This window comes from Seriola dumerili, unplaced genomic scaffold, assembly GCF_002260705.1.
Source record: "Seriola dumerili isolate Sdu_G_001 unplaced genomic scaffold, Sdu_1.0 BDQW01000081.1, whole genome shotgun sequence".
Classification (NCBI taxonomy): Eukaryota; Metazoa; Chordata; class Actinopteri; order Carangiformes; family Carangidae; genus Seriola; species Seriola dumerili.
Genome location: NW_019174336.1, coordinates 4,834,697 through 4,859,850, shown reverse-complemented (window position 1 = coordinate 4,859,850; position 25,154 = coordinate 4,834,697). Strand labels below are relative to the sequence as shown.

At 40.7% G+C, this 25,154-nt stretch overlaps 1 protein-coding gene across 1 annotated transcript in view; it reads right to left on the bottom strand.

Moving 5' to 3' along the window:
• Positions 1 to 19,328, bottom strand: part of LOC111221113 (histone-lysine N-methyltransferase EHMT1-like) — a 28,891-nt gene extending 9,563 nt beyond the window's left edge. Inside the window, exons 1-10 of the mRNA XM_022744443.1 lie at positions 19,304 to 19,328; positions 7,490 to 7,577; positions 6,873 to 7,402; positions 5,577 to 5,802; positions 5,308 to 5,456; positions 4,096 to 4,251; positions 3,877 to 3,948; positions 3,587 to 3,689; positions 2,420 to 2,560; positions 740 to 1,017 (exon numbers count right to left, since the gene is read on the bottom strand). Of these exons, the coding sequence (XP_022600164.1) occupies positions 740 to 1,017; positions 2,420 to 2,560; positions 3,587 to 3,689; positions 3,877 to 3,948; positions 4,096 to 4,251; positions 5,308 to 5,456; positions 5,577 to 5,802; positions 6,873 to 7,402; positions 7,490 to 7,577; positions 19,304 to 19,324 (1,764 nt within the window). The 5' untranslated portion in view covers positions 19,325 to 19,328. The remainder of the gene's footprint in view (positions 1 to 739; positions 1,018 to 2,419; positions 2,561 to 3,586; positions 3,690 to 3,876; positions 3,949 to 4,095; positions 4,252 to 5,307; positions 5,457 to 5,576; positions 5,803 to 6,872; positions 7,403 to 7,489; positions 7,578 to 19,303) is intronic.
• Between the last annotated feature and the right edge of the window lie 5,826 nt (positions 19,329 to 25,154).

Genomic DNA, 25,154 nt, shown 5'->3' with positions numbered 1-25,154 from the left:
ATTGTTTCAGTCAGATTTTAAATCCTTTAACATGTCTGCTTTTCCTATGATGATCAGAGACTGTGTGTAACATTCCCTGATCAACACACACACACAAAAAAATCTAGAATATAGAGGTAATTTATACTATAAAATTCACAGCATCACTGCACTCACTGTTCTTTTAAATCAACAAATTTATCAACCATTAACAGTTAGTTAGTTTAAGACCTCAACCTTTCTCTGTCACAGCAGCCATCTTGCCTTAAATTATTTTCTTTTCTTTGAATGTTTTAATTGTAAAGTTCATAGTGAAAGGAAAAGAGAAGTTTCCAGGTCTGAATCAATCTGTGTTTGCCCCAGAGCGTTTCATGTATATCATTCACATTAGTGTGACCTCACCCCCAGAGAAATTAACAGTGCATATGGAAAGTTTTCAGACCCTTTCAAGTTGGATTCAATTCATGTTAAAAACACCTGGTTTTGCTTTGCCATTGTGGAGTGTTGTGTGTAGATTGATGAGAAAAAAAAATGAATTGAATCCATTTTAAAATGAGTCTGAAACATAACAAAATGTGGAAAACTTGAAAGGGTCTGAAAACTTTCCGTATGCACTGTCAATACTGTGTTTGAGTGTGGAGTCATCTGTTATATAAATTGTCCCGGGGACCACCCAGTTAACTCGACAGCTCAGACCTTCCAGTGAGACCTGATCAGCCTGCAGCTGGAGGCCTGACACTGATCCAGCGACTGTACTCACAGCCCTGCAGAAGAAGCCGCAGCCGGGGCAGCACTGGTGCTTCACCATGCCGTTGCGGTGGTCCTCGCACAGAACCAGCAGCTGGACAGAATTGGAGGGACGCATCATCTCATGTTTCAGCACAGCCCCCTGGCAGCGGGTCAGCTGTCCATCAACGCTCTCCGTGGCCATGCACTTCCTGTCAGCCAGGATGAGAATCTCTCGACTCTTGGGCGTCTCCATGCGGCAGCTGCAGAGAGGAAGCTCCTGAGCCTCCTCGACCGCTGACCCTGAAACGCCTGCAGAGAAACCAAGGCTGACTGTCAGTTAAAGTTGAACATAATACTGGTTGAATTTAGTTTTGGCTCACAAGTTGGCTGGAAGTTGAGAAAGCCTGAGAAACACTGACAGTTAGAAAGGCTTGGGTTTGATACTTGTGTTAATACAATACCAGGTTTTTTGGAGCAATACCAAAACAATATTTGAGCTTGAGGAATATAATTTTTTTCATCTATTGTCTAAACTGGTCAGAGTTTTTATATAACATATTATTATATATTAAACAAGGGACTATTTGATCACACACTCACTGTGCTTAAAACTCATTTAGGTTGATATCAAAAAGCAGTGAGTTCTGACACCCAGACCCACTGATGGGTCGTTGCTCTGAGTGAGAAGAGCTGTGATATTGGGAAGAAAACTAATTCATATCTTGGAAAAATAAAGTTTGTTTGAATCAACAATGACATATATGATGAACTGCTTACTCACACACTGAAATGTGGCCTCAGTTTCCTAACACACACACACATATACAGTACATGTGGAATTACAAAATTTCTGACTGTGGCGCCCCTAGTGGTACCAAGGAGACACTGTGTTAGATACTTCAGCCTGCTGACAGGTCAGATTCATTGGTGGGTTGTAGTGCACTGAGTTCACAATGGATGTACTTTAAAGCAAAAACAAAAACCTGTCAGTTTTCACCAGAATTTATATAATTTATTTTCTTTCCATAATAATAATCATAATAATAGATAAATAATAATAAAAAGATGCCATGATAATACACAGTATACATTCCGGCCTGCATTCAGATCTGTTTTTTTCCCCTCAGTGATTTGGTCTGGGTCTGGTTTTGTACTTATTGATTTTTTTCTTCCTGGTTGAAAAAACAACAAACAATTCATAGCCGGGTGAGAGGGATTAAGAATGGGGATGTCGTCAACATGTGGATGAGATGGACACAGCGGAACAGGTTATTGAAAAACAACTCTCAGAAAAAAAAAAAAAAAAACGGACGTACAGCATATCTTCGACCGACATGACAAACATTAAGTTAAGTGCTCCTAGCAACCACTAACTGCAGTTTCCGTGTCAACTGAAGATGGTGTAAACAGGATGTATAACTCACTTACCACTGGCTGGTTAGAGAAACCTGCCCCATCGAGCTCTAAATATTTTAGCTGTGTTTTTGGGAGCATTCTGTATTTCAGGTGAGGTGGCTGATCTAAGCTAAAACACACAATAGGAAACCCTGCTTCGTATGCCAACATATCCAAATCATCATTAACATTAATGCCTACTTACTGTTAGAAATGGAACCACAGTAAAATGTTAAATAACGATAAGAAAAGGGTCAAAAGACACACGGGCTGGATTATCATGAACAACAGGTTTCCCCCTTTGTTCTATGCTCACCTTTGTTTGTTTGAGAGGGAACCGCCGGCTCTTGGGGCTTGTTGAGGTTGACAGACTCAGGGGGGAGAATGTGTGTGTACTCCTTCCCATCATCTGCCAGGGCCTGAGCTGAAGCCTGAGGCTGAGCCACCACCTCCAGGTCTGAGCAGAACAAGAGTCAACAGTCAGAAAATGCTCCACTGTTCACCATCAAACAAAAAAAAAAAAAGAAAGACGCTATAATTCAACCTCATCTGAATATTTGTCAGACACTATGACATGTAAAAAGAAAAAACCTGTCCAGCAGAGGAATGAACACTACGCTAAGTGAGTTAGTGGGAAGTGGGTTTAGTGTTTGAGACGAAAGGCTTGGTGAAGGTATTTATAACTGAGCTGTTTGGGGGAAATGAGCTGCAGGTAAGTTTGAACTACGATGAAGTTGTGATGAAGGAGAAGTTTACTCGGTGTGAAGCCTGTATCAGAGCTGACAGAAGCAACAGTGCAGGAAAAGTTGTTATCTATCTTGAGGGTGTTGTAATCTTGAGGGTGTTATAATCTTGAGGGTGTTATAATTAGGTTTGGCCCCTTGCCCCTTGAGTTTTTGTACAATTTATAGTAATAAAAAAAGCTTGTTCAAGTTACACAAAAAGGATTCTTAATGAATCTGAATGTTATGAACCGTATAACTACAAAAATAGGGTGTGCTCCAGTAAGTTTCCTCCTTGTGTCATCAGGTCTTAACTGTGCTAAACTTTCAGATCATATTTCAGTTCATATTCAGCTTGTAGCTAAAATACACACTCAACATTTACTTGTGAATATTTTTACATACATTTTTTGCCAATAAAAGCTGGTGTCAGGTCCCACTAGATTTTAGCTTATAAGAGGATTTAACATTAGAAAAAATAAACAGTTTGAAATGTTTCTTTCACTAATACATGATCTTCTGATTAGAAAGAAAAAAAAAAATATCACTTCCTCTTCTAACTTCTTCAAATTGGAAGGATATGTTCAGTGTCAACACGCACCTGTAAACTGCAGTGAAAGAACCCCTTAAGTGTTTTCAGATAAATTCATGTTAACAACAGAGACAGTTTCCTCCTGACAGATGACATGTGTGCCACAGGTGAGCAGCTGGATGACTCTGTACAGGTGTGGAGTGCGGGTGTTCGACGGCGCGGTGGTCACCTTTGGCCTTTATCCTCCTCTTTCGTTTCCTGGACGGCCTGAGCCACGCGCTGTCTCCTTTTGTTTTCTTTTTCAACTTCTTCTTCTGACTCGACTCTGTGCTCTGAAGCAGACAGATGAGTTCATTCGCAGAGATCATTCCAATAACAGACAGAAAGCAATTTGATAACAATAAGAGATTCATTTAACCGCTCTCACTGCTCGTCGTCGTCTGTCAAAAGAGGTGGAACGAGATGAGCTCTAATACTCGGGTGTAGTTCTGTGGAGTAACGATGGCGAGTGAATCTTACCATGTCGGACTCTGTGCCCTCCTCCTCTCCCTCTTCTTCTCCAGACTCTTCAGACTCCTGATCATCTCCCACCTCCACCGCAGAAACAAAAAAAAAAAAATCACACTCAACACTAACGCTGACAGCTCATCAAGTGCTGCATTGTACACAGAGTAGAAATCACTACGTGTGAAGTGGGAGCAATATGGAAGGAGGCAGAAAATGTTTTAATGTTCCAACCTGAGAGATGGTTTCAGATGTTGCTGCCTGAACAGCAAGGACAGGTCCTTCTGCTGGCTGCTGACCTTCCTCTTCCTCAGACTCCACCTCCTCCGACTCTTCCTCCTCAGAGGCATTTTCCACCTTCTCCCCATTTATGTTTGCTACCTCTTTAGTCTGTCAGATAAGAAATGATCACAGCAATCTCTCATTATACTGTGATCTATACTTTTTTGATGCTAAACAAAATGCGTCTAGAGAACAGAGCTTCATGTCACATGTAAAGTACAAAAAGCCTCCGCTGAGTGTCTGGGTTACCTTGACGAGAGTCAGTTTTCTTTAGGAAAATTTCTTGTTCGTTTGTTTTTTTTTTTGGATATTTAAGAGAGTGTGCAGCTGATTTAGCATTGCCTTCCCATCAAACCATTGGACAGTCCCCCCCCCCCCCCCATTCATTCATCAGCCATCCCGCTTAACCTTTTGGGGTCGTGGGGGGGGCGCTGGAGCCAATCCCAGCAGACATTGGGAGAGGGAACACCCAGGACAGGTTGCCAGTCTATCACAGGGCTGACAAATAGAGACAAACAACCATTCACGCTCACATTCACACCTACAGGCAGTTTAACTTCATGTGCATGTCTTCGGACTGCGTGAGGAAGCCGGAGCATCAGGAGAGAACCCACGCAGGCACAGGGAGAACAGGCAAACTCCACATGGTTTGAACCCAGAACCTTCATGCCGTGAGGCGTCACTGCTAACCACTGCGCCGCTGCGCCACCATTTTTTTTTTTTTAAAGAACCAAAACTGATGCAGCACCAGAAACATCATCTTTTTTTATTTCTTGCATTATTCTTCTTTGCAACTTTACCACCGAGAGATTCAAGTGTGTTATGCTAGTAGCAGCTAACTCCTTTCTAATTAACTACTCCAAGATTTTTATTTTTATTTTTAATGACTTGAGCTCCCTCTGTAGCCATAAAAGACTTTATACTTTTACATATTCTGTGGTACGGCCCAGCAGCTGTAAACAGACTTCGATGTGTAAACTCAGCGGGGTTCTGCTTTAGGAGATTCAGTATTGAATGTAGAGAGGTGGTGGACTAATCAATATGTAAAGGTTTGACATCAAACTTGATTTTGGATTTGTTGTTTATTCCAAAATGAGATGTCACCATGTGGCTAAATGAAGCTTTGTGTTTTGTTTTGTGTTTTTTGATAAATGGAGCAGTGACCTGTGGGCTCTTGGCAGACTGCTGTAGTTCCTTAAACATTTCAAGCACAGTTCTCTGCTTAAGCACTTTGGTTTTCTTCTTGGGAACCAGGCTGTATGTTCCCATCCTCCTCTTCTTCTTACGGGATGACAACCCTCCTGAGTAAGAGCCTACAGTAGGAGACGAAAACACACATTTACACCGCGAAACTCCAAGAACAATTCAAGAACAGGTTTCGGTTTTTCTACAGTGGGTCAGTTTTTATCACGTGTCATTCAAATCTGTCTGACCTAGTTGGAGCTTGGTTAGGGCTGGAGCTGGAGGAGCTGGAGTTGGCGGAGGTGCTGGTGAAGCGGATGACGCAGTTTGTGCTGAAGCTGGCGTGTCTGGTGGACTCTGAGGTAGATGGTTCTGGGAGGACGACTGTTGCAAGGATTTCTGCGTGTCGGGTGCAACGTGAGTCTCCATTTTCTCCATTTTGGCACTTTTTGCTTCTCTTAATTCCCTGTTAAGAAGCTGCAGACGACAAGAACCAAAAGCTTTGAGGATGACTGTGTAAGTGTGAAGTGAAAACCTGCTTTGATTTTGCTGTCAGTCTACTTGTTTTGGTAACGCTCACCGTTCGCTTTTCTTCCACAATCTTTTTTTTAACAAAACATCCAAGTTGTTTTTAAAGAACAGATATGTTTAACCTATTTTCACACAGATTTTATGTTCACATGATTGGACGTCCTGCTGCAAAAAGACACTATGCTTGACGGTAAACAGAGTCCTCTCGCAGCGCACAAACTTTTCCATTTATAGAAAGTAGGGCTATTATTGTTTTACAAAATGCTGTTGTCCAAATTAATTCTGTGAAAATAGCCATAAAAAATTCAAAGAGTTTTGGGGTTGATGGAATACAGGTCATTATGCTGAACAACATATGATTGTTTTACATGTGATTTTGCATAATTTGCTTTATCTGTATGGCCAAAAGTATATGGACGTAGTGTTCTCTTGGTCTGGAAGTTTGTTTTTTTTTTCCATTGTTTGGGTTCCTTAGCTCCAATGACAGAAAATCTTAGCACTACAGGACACAATAATACTTCAGACAATAGTGCGATTCCAACTGTGTGCCAACACTTTGTTGTAGGCCCCTTCCTGTTTCAACATGACAGTGCTCCTGTGCACAAAGCCAAATCCATTAAGAAATAGTTTTCCCAGTTTGGTGTGGAAGAACTTGACTGGCCTGCACAGAGACCAGACCTCAACCCTATCCAACACCTTTAGGATGACCTGGAGAACAGACTGCAAGTCAGTGCTGGACCTCGCTAATGCCGTTATGGGTGAATGGGATCAAACCGCTGCAGCCAGGTCCCAAAATCTTGTAAGAAGAGTGGAGACTGTTACATAAGCACCCACCACATGCGGGTGCAATGTCTGTGTGTCTTAATACTTTGTCCATATACTTTTGTCATTTAATGTATAAAGATATAGAACAATATTCTTATTTATTTTGTGATGATGATTTCCATGATATCACTAGAAGTAATGAGAGAGGGGCAGAAAACATTAACGAGCTACTGAGCTACTAATGAGTTTACCTTTTGTGCCGGGCTGACAGCAGGTCTGGACATGGTCTTGCGCGCTCTGTGTATCGTGACGGGTGCTGGAGCCGGTGCAGGAGACGGGGCTGTGCCATTTTTAGTGTCTGATATACCCTGTCCCAACGTAGTCCCTGTACTGGGGTCAGTCCTTAATGCACCAGAAGTCTGTGCACACCCTGATGCCGAGGCAGGGAGGGGTTTGACCATATGTCCCCCTGTTGATGTGCCCGAAGGCAACCAGTTAGTCCTGGGAGGGGAAACCCCCAAACCTGGCATCACTGCAGAGCTGCCTTCCTGCTGCTGCTGCTGCTTCGTGAGGATGAATCCATTGCTTCCAGTAACAGAACCGTGCGGTGGCTCCATGTCAGGCAAACCATTTTCATTCGCCAACAGTAAAGTCTTGTTGCTGCCTGTTGCGGAGCCGTGTGTCGGGCTCTTGTGCCTCGTGTCGTCACATTCGGTGCCATTGAGCATCGCCTCTGCTGCAGGAGAGGAGGCCAGCCTGGCTGCTACGTCTTTGTCTCCATCTGTGGACCAAAACCAAAGACATCATTCAAATTACAATGTCAGTCACATAAATAACAAAGTAATTTCAGATTTACTCTGACTAATACCTGACGTCTCTCCGTTGCTTGCTGGATTGAGGCCCTCTTTCTTTGCAGATGCACCCTTATCCGCACTGCCCTTGGCTAGACCAGCCGGCTGATGAAAAAAAGACCACATATGTCAGGGGAAATCAGATTTAGAGCTGTTATTAACATTAATTAATTTGTGGATAACTTTTTCAGTTAACTTTCAGTCAACTGTCTAAATATAGTTATACAGAAATGCTCATCTTAAGTTCTCTAAGCTCAGGGTATCCTCTTTAAAGAGCTCCATTTACAATACCAGTGGTGAAACAATTACTCAATTAATTGATTAGCTGACAATTTTCATGGGCAGTTAGTGCTGAAAGTTATTTATAAAGCAAAAATACTCATGTTTTACTTCCTCAAATGTGAGGATCTTTCTCAGTTTTATTTCATTAAAGTTGAATAAAACAGACAAAAAGAGCAAGTCTTCACATTTGAGAAGCTGTAACCACAGAATGTTTGGTTGGAAAAGAACGAATCTGTTAGCAAACTTGATGTTAATTCATTTCCTGGCAATTGATGAACCAAATCTAATCTCACTTTTATCCATATAAAGGCAAAAACCCTCTTTGTTTGTGCTTTTCAGTAACATTTCTTTGTCACAAAGATTAGAGAGTAAGCCAAGAGAATGGAGACGACCCCCATGAACTTTCATTGCCTGTCCTCTCTCTTTCTAAGTTACAGCCAACCAGAGGAGCAGTAGATGCCGGCCACAGCTACAAAAGGAAATCACAACCACCCACGGATCGTCTTTACACAGGAGGGAGCAGTTGAGGAGGCAACACCAGGAAATGTAAAACTGCAGACCATCCACCTCACCCTCACTCTGGGAGAATGAGCCCAAAGGAAACAAAAAGAGGTCTGGGAGAAAAACATCATGAATTCACTTTTGCTTTTTTTTTTTTTTTGGGTCCAACGTTGCTTGTGAAAACCACCCCTTTGTTCCAAAGCCTTTTCAACTGTGTGGACCTCTGTCCTCTGCAGTGGACAGAGGTCAGTTCACCCCTGAAGAGAAGCACAACTAGCACTGAGGAGAGAGATTTACTCTCTCCCCAACCTCATGTGGGGCTCATATGCAGCAGAATGAGGGTGGAAACACAGACACGTGTGCTGACTGGGGCAGCGGTTCTCACTTACTGAGGTAAGAGGCAGGTACTGAGTATAACTGTCCCAAGAAAGCAGAGGAAACACTATTCCTACAAACTGGCCCAATCAAAAGGCCTGTGAGAGACAGAGACCACTGAAAGCTTCACTTTAACAAACTGAATCAGCCAGTTAAACTCTCTTCTCCAAAGGCTGACAATCAAATCCTCAGATTTAACACAGAGCATGTGTCCTGAAGCCTGCACACAACCGAGACCCCAACTAAACGAGCCATTCTCCAAACACGTGCTCCTGAGTCCCTGAGCCGAACGTGAACGTGCACCTTGTCAAACAGCAACAAGGTCAGAACCAAGAGCGGGTCTGTGAGCACACTAACTGAGGGAACATCTGGTCTGGGACAGTCCTCTGGTGTGTATGATCTCAAGGAAGTGAAGCTAGAGGGCACGTGTGAGGGTGAGGAGAAGAAGAATCCTTCAGTTCCTTGTTTTCATGGATTGAGGAAAGCCAGTTACAAAAAAACACCAGCCTCTTCCCTCCCCCTAGTGGCGGGAAGTGGAACATACACAGTGGAGACAGAAAGGAGAGGGGGGGAAGGGAGGCAGAGAAGGCTGTCTGCAGATCTCCGCCATTTCGCAACCAGATTGTTTACTGACACAACGCGGCCATTGCAGCAGTTTTCCACTAGATGGGGAACGTAGGGGTTTGGAGGCTGGTGGATGGGGATATGGATGCTGCTGAGAGAAGCTCCAAATATGAAGCCAAGGCTTTGAGTACTGATCAGGAGCATTAAGTAGCACATTAAAAAAAACTAAGATGTTAGAATAGACCAAAGCTTCAGCCATGACTGCAAAATTAAAGCTCCAGTGGTTCACAGTGTAAACTCCAGATGGGACCTTTTTTTAAACTGTGGACAAGCTTTTTAATTATTAGAAATAAATACTTTTATAGCATACATTGTAGCTGATGTTCCCAATGCTTTAAAATATTCTAATGGTTCAATCATTCACTGTCACTAATGTGAACCTGGTATGGCCTGGACAATTGTAGTGATGTGACCTATCTTTAGATCTATTACAAGAGGCCTGAAAACAAGTCAGAGCTACCTAAACACAAAGCACAAAGACATTACACAAACAGCTGTTACACTGCTGGTGTCAACACCCCAATGAGATGAGACCGTGAAGTACATAAATGCATTTCACGCAGCCTGAGTAAACAAAGGAAATGTTGCATTCCTGACCTTCTTAAACAGTGGTTTTCACATTTTTCAAAAATGAAGCTTGTGAACCTTCATCTACGGGCTGTTTGACCAAAATTGTGATATTCGCCTTTTCAGATTGTTTTGTTTGAATCTTTTCAAGAGGCCTGAAGAAGTGAAACTATCCAGTATCTCACAAGAAGAAAAAAAAAAAGCAAAGATTGAAGAAAAGCCAGAAAGTGCAAATCATCTTACAAAGCCTTAGTTATCTTGCAACCCCCTCCACTGTCACGACCTAAAGTTTCACAAATGTGGGGCTTCCTGGTGGCCTAACAACGTGACATGCTGATCGTGCAATCACAATCACCAAAATGCCGTCCTTCCTCTTCTCCCTAATTTCATGTCACTTATCTACTGTCCGCTCTCCAAATTAAGGGGCAAAATGCCCAATACTCAAAAAAAAAGATAGAAACATTTATAAATAATCTTCAGGAAGATGCAAATGAAACCTGTCCAGTCACTAATTGTGCAAACTGACAGACAGAAACATGCAGCGGTATGACCCTTTGCCAGAGAGCTGCTCAGAAGACCTGCGGCTGGTAAACATGGAAGCTCATACTGCAGCCTCACATGCATCCTTTAGATTAATAAGCAGTCACTGCAGCCTTGTGCTCCAGTATATTTCTGATCACAGTCTAGTCTGCACATACATCCAGTCCCCGGGAACATCATTATATACGAACCATGAGGGGCACAGAGAGAGCAAAGAGGAGGAAAAGGTAGTCTAAAAGTCTACTGTTGTAGTTTCCAGATCTTCAGGGGGTCAGACTTCCATCCTGCCATATCGAGAATGACATCATATTTCCTGTGCTGTGATTAGTCTAAATACAGCAGCCGTCCTAATCCATGACACCACACTCAAATCTCCCTCAGATACAGAAGCACTGCTACTAAACAAATCACTGCTCCTCGAGCTTAAGTCTTCGATTTCAGGAGTCAGGAGCAATCAGCTACTGATAAAGCAGCAGCAGCAGCAGCAGCTGTCTTGAGAAGCGCAACTTACAAACTATGAAACCATCTCCATGAGAAGACAGCAAGAGCTCAAACCAACTAATTGTAACTTTTATACAAAAAGACTAAAAGGAACTGAGAAGCAAGACTATGCATCTCCTCAGAACATTCAAGCCCAACCAAGGCTGAAGAGTATAAAGCTAACATGCCTCTTCCCTTGTGTGCCTCCAGGAAGCATCATACCTGCTTTCTTCTCATGGCCTCCATTGAGAAGAAGAAGGCGTCAGAGAGGGTGTGTGTGTTTGAGAGAGAGAGAGAGAGAGAGGGAGAGAGGGAAGGGGGAGGACAGAGAGAGGGAGAGAGAGCGAGAATGTGTCGAACAGATTGTTCCTCTTTTCCTTTTCTTTCCCCGCATGCACATTCACCTCGCCGGTCATGTGACCTGATGGCTCCCTCTGTCGGCCCTCTTCTTCAGAGGGTCTCCACAGAGCATGCTCAGTCAGTCATTTCTCTAAGCTGGAGGACCTCGTTGCCACTGAAGACATCCACTGGAACAGACTCCCTGTGCAAATGCTTTAAGACTGGAGACACACAATCCTGCACAACCTTTACCTACTAATGTTTTTTATCTCACACCTCATGTTAACACTTATGTCAACTGTAGTAAAATTAATCGGAGTCATTCAGTCATTTCTTGTGTTTCTCCAGATTGTATTTCTATTGGTGCTACTTCTATCTGCCATTTTGTTGTTGTCTCTTTTTTATACTCTGTTTCTTTTAAATGCAAAATGAAAACATGAAAATAAAAGCCTCATAGCTGGTGTGCGTGCACAGCCACTTAGGGAGCACCTAGGGAGGAAAAAACAGTGAAGTAGAGGGATAAAAGCCCCAGAAAGAAATCAGATGTCGGTGAGGAGCCTGACGGCCAAAACGTTTTCCACCGCGGACATCAGGCCACATCCAAACCTCTCAACAGGAGAGTCTTTTGTCTCCACTGAGCCTCGGGCCAATGAAGGCAGTAAAACACAACGCTGCCAGGCCATGCAACACATATTAAGTCACAGAAATGAAGTAACAGGCCGAGCTGCCACTGGGGGGAAGAGCCTGAAACAAAGCTCCAATGGGAACCACAAAGGGAACGAGAACAGATAACCTGAAGCATGTGGCTGTGCTCACCACAAACAGAGTGCATATAAACACACAACAACAACTTTGCATAATGAATCTGTATTGTTGTCAGGTCTTTGTACTTCATGTAGTCTGTTCTGTTCTCATTTGGCATTAAGTTTATTTCCACATGATTCTTAACCAGGGCCATAACTTCTGATTATTTTCATTATATTAATCTATTGATTTTTTTTTTTTTTTTTTTTTTTTTTAAATAGTAGAGATCATATGTTCCCAGAAATCCTTGTGATGTCTTAACTGGTTTCCCCATTCTGTCCAACAATCCAATAATATAAATGAGCAAACAGCAGCAAATCCTCCAGCAAATATCTGGCATTTTGCTTCATTAATGATTTAAATCATTTATTTATGATTACAATAGTAGAGGTTTGTCACTTCCCAGAGTGAAATGACTTCTCCCGTCAGGGGACATCTCCGACACACAGGAACGCAGATGTAGAGATGTTGGTTGCCTCTCTTGTTTCACTACTAAATGACAAACAACCTTGTCCTGACATACGAGCTCAGGTTGATCAACTTTCAGGAGCCAATGCACAAAAAAAGAAAGTTCTTCCCTCCAACAACGCCAGTGGTGCAGCAGAGTAAGAATACAGACAATCTGTCAGATATTGTACACAAAAAGCCAACAGGGTAGGTAAAGACACATTTACAGTGCAGTCTAACAGGAACAGTTCATTCATTTTGAACTATGCAACACCCACAAGACACAAAAGGACACCACCCATGATCAAAGAATAGTTTAACTAAGGAGGAGCTCATTCTTTACCGGCGATGTGAAAAGCCTCATCCTGTACACAAGAAAACCTGAAGTGTGCAACACTGTAATGTGAAACTCTTAACTACAGCATGACAAATGTTTGTGCCTATCTCAAGACTCAGAAAGTTAGTGCCTATGATTTTAACTCACACAATGAGGAGAGAGATCAGATATCTTATTTCATGGCAACAGGAGAAAAAAGGTCACTATTCCGAGGCCTTGCCTGTAGCCATGCTAACAGACCTGGATTCAGTGGGGGTTTTTTTAACAGCATGCCTCTAGGAATAGCAATGTCAGCCTGTACGTTGGTCCACCACTGTGGTCCGGACTGAATATCCCAACAACTACTGGATTGATGTCATAGGTTGCGATGATATTTTGCTACAGACAGTCGTGTCCCCAGAGGATGAAGCCTGCTGATTCTGGCGATACCCCCGACTTTTCCTCTAGCGTCACAATAATAAAGGGATTTCTGGGTTGGAGTGAAATATCTACTGGATTGACCACCATGAAATTTGGTAAACATATTCAATGTCCCCAGAGGATGAATCCTAATAATTGGCGACCTCAAAAATTTCCTCTCACGGTGCCATGAAGTTGACAGTTCTCAACTATTGAATTACCATGAAATGTGGTACTGACAAACTTTGATGATGCCTTAACTTTTCATTCAGCGCCATAATAAAATGTTAATTTGTCCCGTACCGAAGCCTACATTCAACACAGGACAGGTGGTAGCGGCTCCTAGGAGCACTTAAATGTTTTTTATACTGACCACAGAAACATGTCGAATTAAGTTAAACAAAACAACTTAAAGCAACTTGTAGAACTGCATCAATCTCATCCACGATTGTTAGCACTTTCTTGGTGCTGTTTGTCATGGACGTAGTTAGGTAGCTAAACACCGCAGGGAGACGATGCACCAATCCTTAATCTGGCCAACGAAGCTCAGATTGATTGAATGTTTTTCTGTAAGTGGCTGAAACACCATCAGACCTATTTCAGTTGCAGAACAAATCAAATGTGGAGATTGATTCAGAGGTCTGGAACCAGGCTACTCATATGACATTCAAATTTCAGCACAGAAACCAAAACAACACCTCTTTTGATGCAGTATGAATCCGGCCACACATTTGACACCACCAGGTATTTGAAGTTGTGTTTTTTTAAAACTCTGTGCAAGGGATGCATTTTGGTCAGTACAGAACAAGATACCCTGCCCTACTGGTTAAACGATTACCAATACGTTTCCCTTCACCACAGCACAGAAATTAAGATTAAGAACTTTTTATTTGGAAAAAGAACATAGATTTGGTAAATAACATATATAACAATAATAATAATAATGCTTGATTTAGCTCATCTAAGCTGCTCTGGCACGGGGCCGGTACAGACACTAACAGTCTAGGTAAACTACGAATGTTTTTTTTTTAAGTCCAGTGGCCAAACAACGTGACAGCCCACTTGGATCTGTCCTGGTAGTCCTGATGGCCAGTCCAACTATGACATATTGATAACACAATACAATAAGAAATTGCACAATATTGTGCAAAACGAACAAAAAAGTTAAATGTACTGTGGTATGAGATGCTTAAAACATAACCTAGCGAGCTGTAGGCTATAATCCAGATGGATGACAGCTGTGGTGCATATTGCAACCCGTTTCAGAAAGATAGGAACACCAAATCTGATCGTTTCTAAATGGCGGATAAATCCATCATCTTCTTCTCGCCCTGTCCTTACTCAGAAACCATAGTCTGGTCATTGTATCTAAGTCCAAGAACAACTTTAAAAGCAATAAAGAATATCCAATACACCGACCTTTTAACGGTCGTTCCTCTGTTCGTCTACAGTTATGCAGCATACTAGGCGTACTGTTGTCAAACGATGGCTAAATTAATCCAAAAAGTTGCAGTGATGATATGAAAAATGAACAAACAACCTATTCTTTGCAGTACTTTTTCAAAGTAGCACCATCATGTGCATTTTTGAGCTGACACTTGTTGAACCACAGTGTAAACAGAGGATTTTATTAATAGAGTAGGTCTACTTTATACAAAAAATATGCAAGAATATTTTCCATAGACATGTAATTGTGCATGTATGAATCTAAAACAGCCCTGTGCTGGAATTCAGAGCGCCGGAGAACTTAAAGCCCTGAAATTGACAACATGCAAAAAGAACTATTAGACTTACTGGACAGTGAAAACACAACCAGACGAACTAATAAACAAAAGATCCACAAGTCCTAAAATCTGCCATCACAATATTATCATATATGTATTATTAACACGATATCAATATTTCATTTTTGAACTTCACGGTTATCGTCAATATCGGTACACAACAACAGCCCTAATGCATGTGCACCAAATGAAACCCGACAATGATCTAGTCTCTCCGTCGAGGTTTTTTTTTCCACTCTGGACTAATGCAAGATGGACAGCAAAGGACTGACATCGACTATTGATTAAACACGTTGAATTCCACTTCAGTGTTGATGAGTTTTCACCCCTGTAGACATGTACACTCAGTATCTAAAAAACCGTTTGACTCCAAAATCCAGCACACAGGTGTTATTCTCATCTTCATAGTTGATGATGAAAGCAGGTGGTGTCAGGTGGCAGGAGAAGGCAGAGTGTGCCTGGCAGCCCTGCGGCATCTCCCGTGTGCTCTGTGCACCTGGTGACAGCACAGTCATGGGGTTCAATGATGCGGTTTTGTTAAAAGAAATTAAAAAAAAAAAAAAGAAAACAAATGAAATCGTAGTTGGCAAAAATATTCACAGTATTAGACGATTTAGTTAGAAATCTGTCTTTCTAGAAAGAAATGTTATGATTATTTCATAGTTTTCATTGTCACTGAGGTTGAGACGAACCACAACTACAACGGAGTGTGAGCATCATAAGGCCCAAACCTCTCCTCTGCACTCTGGGGGCTGAGATGAGACAGTCACAGGCGCTCAATAATTTAATAATGAATCATAGATGTTAATGGTTAAGATTTAAGTTGGCCACTATCTTTTCAGACAGAGGTGTGTATATGTTTATCACATTCTGAATATAATGTATGATGTAATATGACATTCCTTTAATGTGATGTTAGGAGTTTCCACAAAGGTGCGCACATTCTCCCGTCAAGTTTGTTTTTATAAATCTCAACCTCTAGAGGGAAGTGGCATCCGCATGTTTCAAGTGCCACTTTCTGTGAACATAATGGCTATACATGACCAGCTCTCTGTGAAATTTAGAAATTCATACTCACTGTATGAATCAAACGCGCTGTATTTGGTCACCTGGCAACTTTCCCTCTTAGTACCACCATCCAATAATGCTACAAAACAATGCTATAATCTAACCTGCAGATTGCCATGAAAATTTACAATGAATTTTACCGAGCAGTGTTTCTGATGGACACTTGGTATGGTTTCTCTTGTGCCATCCACAGGACAAAAAAAATTAACCCTGCTACTGGTAAAACTCTAGGATAATCATCATATTACACATCAATATAATATGTACACTAATGAACAGGTGAAGGTTTGAGATTTGGGACGTAATGAACATTGCAGCCTTTAGGGGTTGACAGCTTCTGCTGCCAAAGCTTTTCACAGTGCAGTTTCTTCAGAGTTTAGTTTTTTGTCTATTTAGCAGACACACTCATGTTTTTTGTGACTATAATAAGGATTCCCGATTTTAGTTTTTTTGGCCCTGACCTTAATCAGAGTCTTTAAAAATACAGGGTATCTGCCAGCTGAATAGTTGTACCAGCATCTGGTTCAAGAGTAGCCTAGCCGGTTCCACCAAAATCCTACACAAGAGGTGAGAGTATCGGATCAGCGAACAGAAACAAGTCACGCTGCTGTGCCTCTCTCAGGTCTGTGTTTGCAAAGAGACGTCACCCCTCTCTGTTTCCATCAGTTAGTTCTGTAGTTGGGTCATTTTGAGACAAGACTGGTTTTATCAAAGTTTATGGCCGATCATGATGTTATCCTGATCTGCTCTGAGTACAATAATGCAGCTAAAGAAGAAAAATTTAGTATTTCATCAGCAAAATGAGAGTCAACCTGGAGATTTCTAAACTGACAATTCGAATCATAAACATTTAGTGGGCGGTCCTAAAGTTTTTTATCTTCACTACATTCAAATTTCTCTAGGGAGATACGGACATGACATCAGGTGGGTGGTATCTGTCACATGACCAGTGATGGCTATTTCACTTCAACAATGTACTTCACCTACATGAGCCCAAATCGCTGCTTGACATTCAACCGAGCCTCTTCTCCTGCCGTGCGTCCTGTCTGAATGATTGAACACACGAACTGAATGCTGAATGAAACGCAGACATACACACTGTACACTGAGTGACCAGGAAATTAGAAACACCTGTACAACGTAATGCAAAGCAGGAGTCCTGCAGTTAGTAGTACCTTAACTCAAACTGAAATCTACTTGAAATATGATGATTATTGGTATGGTAAATTATTTCATCTGCATGGTGGAATGTTAATAACATTTCCTGTGCAAGGACTTGCTGTTAATGTGCTGCTACTCTGAGTAGCCAGTAGCTATCTGTCTTGACAATGCACATGAAGTTTGTTCAAACTAAGGCCATATTATAGGAAGTGATGCTTCCCACTTGCATGTAATTTCAAGCATTGAAATCAGGAATAAAGTCTCTTTAGCTGACGCACATCTCAACCTTTCTGACACTGTTCCAAATAAACTGCAGGGTTTCACACAACCATGTGCACTGGTTAGAGAAGACGAAGCATTTGTCAGCACGACACAGCAACAAAGTGAAGCATATCGCTCAAAGATGAGGATGACAATTGGTTCAGAAGCCTAGATCTATGCATGTGTGCAGAGATGAATGGATGGATGGATCTATGTGCATATCTTTTCACTTCTGCCTCATGGTGTTTGGCCAATATTGCTGAAATGAACAGCTATTTTCATTGTCTGTTAATCTGTTTATTAGTTTAACAATTCATCTAGGGATGCAACTAACAATTATTTTCATTATCAGTTCGTCGATTAGTTTCTTGATTAATTCTTTTGGCTATAAACAGCCATTATCTGTCAGAGCCCATGGTAAAATTTTTAAATTGCACACATTTGAGCAGCTGGCACTGACAAATGTTTAGTATTTTTGCTTGAAAAAATGCCTAAAATGACTGATCCAGTAGTTTCAAACACAGAACAACAGTGAATCACAATGAAGAGTGCTTTCACTGTACTTTACAGACAAATATTTGAAAATATTAGCAAATAAAACTAAAACTATCTGATACAGCCAGATACCACTGAGGGAAATGTGTGTTTTTTTTTGCATTTTGGTTGAACTAACCCTTTAAGGCCATCTGTTTTATCTATGCATCTACATACCACACAAGACAAAGTTGTGAGTGCAAACGGAAGTGGCTGCAAAGCTCAATGCCCCACACCTCTCTCTGCTGAAAGTCCAGATACTCCCAGCACTGCTGAGGAGATACCACCACAACGCTGCTCGAGCGACCTCTGCCGAACAAGACTGGATCATAGCTCTCGGGAAAAAAAAGAGAAACAAAGACTGAAGCCCTGATACATTTGCACAACTCTGTGCTATTGCAGCCGAGCGATCAGTTAAATCAATCCATCTATACTGATGAAACCCAGCAAAACAATGCAACTGGTTACAGCCAGCCCTGCTCTGGTTTACACCGACTGAAAGCCATGACAGTATAACTGCAGAAAGCTAACAAAGACAAGCCTGCACCAGGAAAATCATTACACATAAAAGTTCAACGTGAAAATATGATCACGCCAAGGCATGAGAGCCGGTGTAAGAACTGGCGCCATATGTTTACAGTGGGAGGTTGTAGGCAGCACTGCCAATGTTGCCTTCATTTGACTGCATCATTTATCAGGGAGCTAACAGACTGCACAGCACAGAGGAGCTAACATTGTCAGCCGATCATTCAGTCCTACTGTCCCAAATTACACAGAGACTGGCCTCTGTAGTTTAAAGAAGATGATAATCTCAAATATGTGTTTTTGTGTCGATTTAAGAAAGTGTGCACAGTCTGCTAACTAGCACGGCTGCTAGCAGCTAGCTAAAGAGCAGTGTGCATATTAGCCATCAGTGAGCCGGTGACAGACAGCACAGCTAAAACCACGAATAATGTCGGCCAAAAACGCATGCACATCTATATGAGGTTTATTTTGAACCGCTAAAGCTGGACAGAAGCAGGACAGTGACATGAGCCTGGACCATGTATTACTAAACCCCAAAGAAGAGCCCCCAACGCGCCCGCACGGATCATTCATGTTCCGGGGCGCAGCATCTTCCTGCACATTCAGTTGCCCTCCGGTCCAACACAAAAGCAAGAGACTCCAGGCTGGCCGCGGGAAATTCACGACAAACCAGCACCTCGACACCGACATTTCGCCCGTTTACAAGGGGGGTTCTGGCTGCCGGACCGGAACACATTTTCTAAGGCGCGGAAAACACTGTGAAAGTAAAACAAGCTTGGCATAGATAAGGCTCACACACTCACCTCGGTCCCTACCGAAGCCATGGTGCCTGGACGTAAACCCCGCCCACCCGCGATTACGTCACATTTATTGATTTGCAGACGGTGTAATACCACACCTGGGAGTCAATAATACTGTCAGTAATAATAATAATAATAATATAGTAATCCTTAAATAGTAAAAGCACAGAGTCGCCATTTGTAGATTTAAAGGTCAGGTGAAGATTACCGCTCTGTGCAGGCCAGTCAAATTCTTCATGGACCTGAATGACTTTGTGCACTTCATACTGAAACTGGAGAGGTTTTCCCTCAGAATCATTTCACGAAATAGGAACCATACTATTTTACAAAATATCATTGCAATGGAGCTAAGGTGTCCAAATCATGAAAAATAGACCCAGACCAAATTAAGACAGATCAATTTCACCACTGATGCACTGAAAAAGACGCCTGACTACACTCAGAAACTTGTATCTGATCTGCCCATTGTAGTCCACTGAAAAGCTTTTGATTTCACCAAAAAGGTACTAAAGACAGACAGTATCATTATCAAGTACACTGAAACTTTTAAAAAAAATGTTTGGTTGGTAACACTGCACACCAAACACTTTCTGATTACAGAACTAAAACTGCATGGACAATGGTCTCTTGCAACTTTACCTCACCTTGCACATACAGGTATCTACCAACTACTGAGGCAGTGGAGGCCATAACCAGGTAATAGAGCCAACCTCAGACCAGTTGCCCTGCTTAACCTCTGACTATAAACACCACCTATATATACAATAAATGAAGGGGTTTTCAAGACAGAAGCTGTGCCATGTGCTCACCAGCATTGCTCATTGTGACTAACCTAGGAAGCAGAGAGAAGAGGCCCGAGCTTCTTACAGGCAGCAGCACCAAGCCACTGGATCTGATATATGCATGACAACTGGGTGGACATAAAAATCCTTCACAGCACAAAGAAGGATGTCAGGCCCGGCCTCCTTTGACCGAGTGGTGCACATCAGAGAAGAAGCCTTGATGTGAAAGTGTCTCTCACCTCCCACTCTAACACAAGCTGGTGGTTTTCAGAAAAATCTGCCAACCAGCCTGAGAATGTGTGAGAAGCCTTAAAAGCTTGTGGTCTCAAAGACTGGGCCTTTGTCAAAACAGCCACAGGATCTGTGAAGAACAGCTCAACAGCAGATAGAGAAGAAAAGTAGAATAAATGCGACAACATAGTCGTTCTACATGTGGCTAAAGTACCTGAGAAACCCGGAGGATCTTCAACAATCATGCATGAGTTTTCTATGTACCATATTCACAGGCTGTTTTGAAAGGCAGTTACAGTATGATATGTGGCAGTTATTTTATGTATAGCTGCAACAGGTGCTGAAGCAACTAGCTTGTTGTTATTGACGATAAGTGGTAGAAGTAGATTTACTCAAGTACCAGACAGAAGTACTTGTATTTTTATTTTTTTACTTTCTAATTTTACTTATTTCACTTCAGACTTCAGAGTTACATTTATCTGCCATAGTTTAGTTAGTTATAGTTTGTTCACAAATTAAGATTTGCGTATTGAACATATCATTAGCTTGTGGAATATGATGTAATAGATGTGTGTAATAGATCAAACAACCCAACAGGGTCTAAATAATTATAAATTAGGCCCAAGTTGATCAGCTGCCATTAAAAGGCTCCATACATGTTAATGAATGAGTAAAAATAATCCAGTCGCATAATACATGAACATTAATACACTCTAAAAGGCTATTATCTGATAATTACTGCTTTTACTGTTGTTGTCATTGCTTCTTTTACTTAAGTGTGTGAATAGACAGAACTCAAAATGTCAAGCCTAACATACCCCTGGAAACAAGTTAAATTAATTGATAAAATAAAAACAAAATAAAGAAAATATAAAAACAAGCTGTTCCCATAATGTGTAATAAGTGACAAGTAATAACAATTACTTTGCCCTGAGGTCAGTTGACTTGTCGGCTGCTTTTCACTGTGATAACAAGCAACATTGACAAGTCACTGATGGAAAACCAATGAACAACGTCAGGAACATTATTATCAGGTCTAGATTGGCCATTAGACTGGATGCCTCATTAAACCTGCTGCGCCTGGTAATTACAGTCACTCCCTATGAGCTTCCTTTGTTTGGTTAAGACTTTGGATCAGTTTTTCCCTCCCTGAATAACAAAGACAATTTTGGTTTAGAAATTATTGTCCAGATTCAATGCACTGGCAGACTCTTTCCATTCATCAATGCAAGATTTTTAATACACACAAATGTATATCTTTATTGACAACCTGAAGTGACACATTAGGTTTGACAAACAGAAAAGAATGAAATACAGAATGAAGTCATCATCATAGTTATTTAAAACGGACTTTATTGACAGTATTTTCAGCCACAGTACTGATAATTCAAAGAAAATCTGAAAAAAAAAAAAAGTATTTCCATCTTATGTTACTTTGTACTACTGCTACACTAAAGTTCAGAGAGAAATGTACTTGTACTTAATATTCCACTGCATTTAACAGCTTTTGTCACTGATTGTTTGTCAGATTTTACATTTAAAAAAAAAAAGATTTGGTAAGTTTATAGAATACAAAGATTGGTTACCATTGGTTACAACCATTTTGGTTTGTGACTTGACAAAAGAGCAGTGTCTAGATTTTTTTATTGAAATAACAAGAATTTTTTTCTCCAATATTATACTAAAGCAGAAAAAGAAGAGAGACAAAAGAGAGAGAGAGAGAACAGAAAAAAAACTGGACACAAATTTATGTAGCAGAATTTTGGTTTCAATTCTTTCTGCCCCATTAGACTTTTCATGACCTTTTCATCTTCATTGTCTGATTAGACCGTGTCTTTGGACCGAGTGGGTGTGTACAGACTGTTTGACACATCCCTCACTCTTACAGCTGTTGAGGTGGGACAATACACACTTTTATCAGTCTTATTTGTACATTAAGTTGGTTAATGTAATATATCATAATATATCAGTCACAGGAGCCATTTTACTGCATAATGAGTACTTTTTAAATTTGATGCTATAAATATATTTTGCTATAATTAGTTATGTACATTTAGCCAGACTTTTAAATGCAGGACTTTTACTTGTAATTGAGTACTTTTACATTACAATCTGAGCACTTCTTCCCCCACTGCAAAAACACAAGAAAGAACTATAAATTAAAATTTATGATAATCAATGGGAAGACACTTGTATTGGGACACAGAACTTTTGCTTCCTACTTGTTTGATTATGAGAAGTAAATCTACCAAGTATTATTCATTTACATCATAAAGAGTTGGAGAAATCTATGCTAACTTCACCCATTTGTTTCTGGACATGTGAAATGTTACAATCAAAGTGCGTTGGTGTTAAACGAGAAAATCTCTATGGGTCCAGAAAGTATTTCATTTGTTTCATTAGGTTTAATGCCTCCTGCAGTAATAGAGAATTAGGATGAATATTATGACTGGAAGTTCATTATTGACCATATCATATAATCATCCTCAGCAGATGGAGTTTCCAAGTTGTCATGAAAATGTGGATGTTCATATTTCCTCTGAGCACTTTAAGGACTTCTTGGCTTAAAAGCTGAGATTGAAATAAACTGACTGACTGAAACACTTGAACAGAAAAGACCTACTGTTGTCACACTGTTAACATCTAGGCTATGTTTCTACTATTATGACATTTCAAAATGTCTGCTGTCAATACTTAATCGGCTTCTCTCCATTAGGAACACACTTTTTTCTTTCACTTAAATGTTATTACAGTGATTTTCATCTTTATTATTAGAGATCAAGCTATTATATCCATGACTATATAAAAAATATAAAATATATGATGATTTGTGGATTATGACCCCAGCAACAATTTGATTAAAGTTACAAACTGATAACAAAGTGTTAAAATTCAAAATGATTATTATATAATTCTGTAAAACATAATTTATGATGAAAACTGACTGACTGAGGTCAGCCTGGTTTAACTGTAATTTGCTCTATGAAGCACCGTACTATATTGTTGTGTCTGTATTACACCAGCAGGTGTCCTCATTTGCTCAGTCTACCCTCCATAACAATTTTACTCTCCAGCTGTTTAGATTCTTCTCGTCATCTGGATTTATGACTGATATGTGTTTAATTTCCTCTTTTTGTGCAGTTCATGCCATCATGACCAAAATTAACTGTTTACTGTTTAACTGTTATTTCAACACCATATTGAGGTCCTCTGTCTCAGTGATGTCAGTATATCCCTCTTCACATAAACCAACAGACAGTTTAAACTTACACATGCAGTATGCAGCCAGTAAAACTCAAGAAATAATACCAATGCACATGGACAATTTGAAAAGTGAGGGAAGAATAACACTGGCTCGTGTCCATGTAAGTCAAATGAGTCTCTGAAGAATGTTTGTATAGCATCCAATAGGCAGTTGATATTTTATTTTGAAGTAACTGTATTCAGGGGAAATAAAGAAAAAAAAGGAAACAAATGTGAGTAGCTATAACTAACATCTGAATGGATAATAAGAGAGACTGGTTTAACTGAAAAAATATGGCAGTATACAGAATACTAGTAACAAAAACATGGCAAGCTTTGAATCGTGAAAAAAATAGAAGTTTCGATTTATATCTCTTCTATCTGGTTCATGCATTCATCTGAACCAGGTTACCACTGCAACGGTTTGCTGGATCACCCAAACAGACAATAAAAGGGCTCCAGCTCATTCGCAACCCAGCGGCCAGAGCCCTCACTCATGCTAAGCCCAACATTGCATGTCAAGCATTTTTGACTTTATTGGATAGCCGAGAGCTGACAGGAAATGAGGGCAGAATGATGAGGGACTTGATCCAGGCACACTGATCTTACACGATCAGAATCCTTAACCCCACCACCGCCAGGACATCCCAACCTCAAAATTTCTCCTTTAATGGTTTGGCTTGCCCGGAGGGAAATATTGTACTTAGCAGCTATAGTTACAAGTTCCCAGAAGATAAATATATTACATACAAAAATATAGTCAGCTTATACATGATGATGTATAGTTAAAGTGCACAAAAGTATAAAGCCTATAAAGTAGTTATAATTAGCTCCACGTTGACCAGCTACAACATCATGATGCTGCTAAGTGTCCTTTTACTTAAGTAACATTTTTGGTTTGGGACTTACTTGTGATGGAGGTTTTTTTTATGGTGTGGCAGGCTTATTACTTCTTTTACATAAGGATATGGATAGGAGATTAGACTCACTTTCCATGATCAAACCTACTGAGGGTGATTTTAGAGTCTTGTTCACTGGGACAAACAAAACCTGAGGTTTGTCACATCTGCTTCCAAATGATGCCTAGCATACACTAGACGCCTTTGAGAAGACTTTTAAAAGAATAGTCTGACACCCTCTCCCATCTAAAGACAATATGTCATAAATCAGTAGATTTTTAATCTCACATACGATCTTGTACAGACTAGGGATCTTCAAGGTCACTATTTGCAAGATTCATGTTAGATTATTTCCCATCATGCTCCTGGTGGAAATTTACTGGAAGAAAAAAATATTTTTTATTCAGACTTTTTTGCCCTATTCTACATTATTTTTTGCAAAACAAAGCAACCTTTCTATTTTCTCAAGCTTATGGTTGGTGTTTTTCTGTGTGTCTGTAGTTTAGTGGGTTTGTCTTTAAGTGCCATGCATTTTAATGTAAAGCACAATGAGCTGAATTTGTAATTAAATGTATTTTATAAATAAAATGACGTCGCCTTTACCAGTAGTAAATGGTACACCTAATTAGAAGGTAATACTAAGCACCAGAAGGGGGCGCAAGTGCAACACATCAGATGTGAAGCGCCTGGATTCAGAAG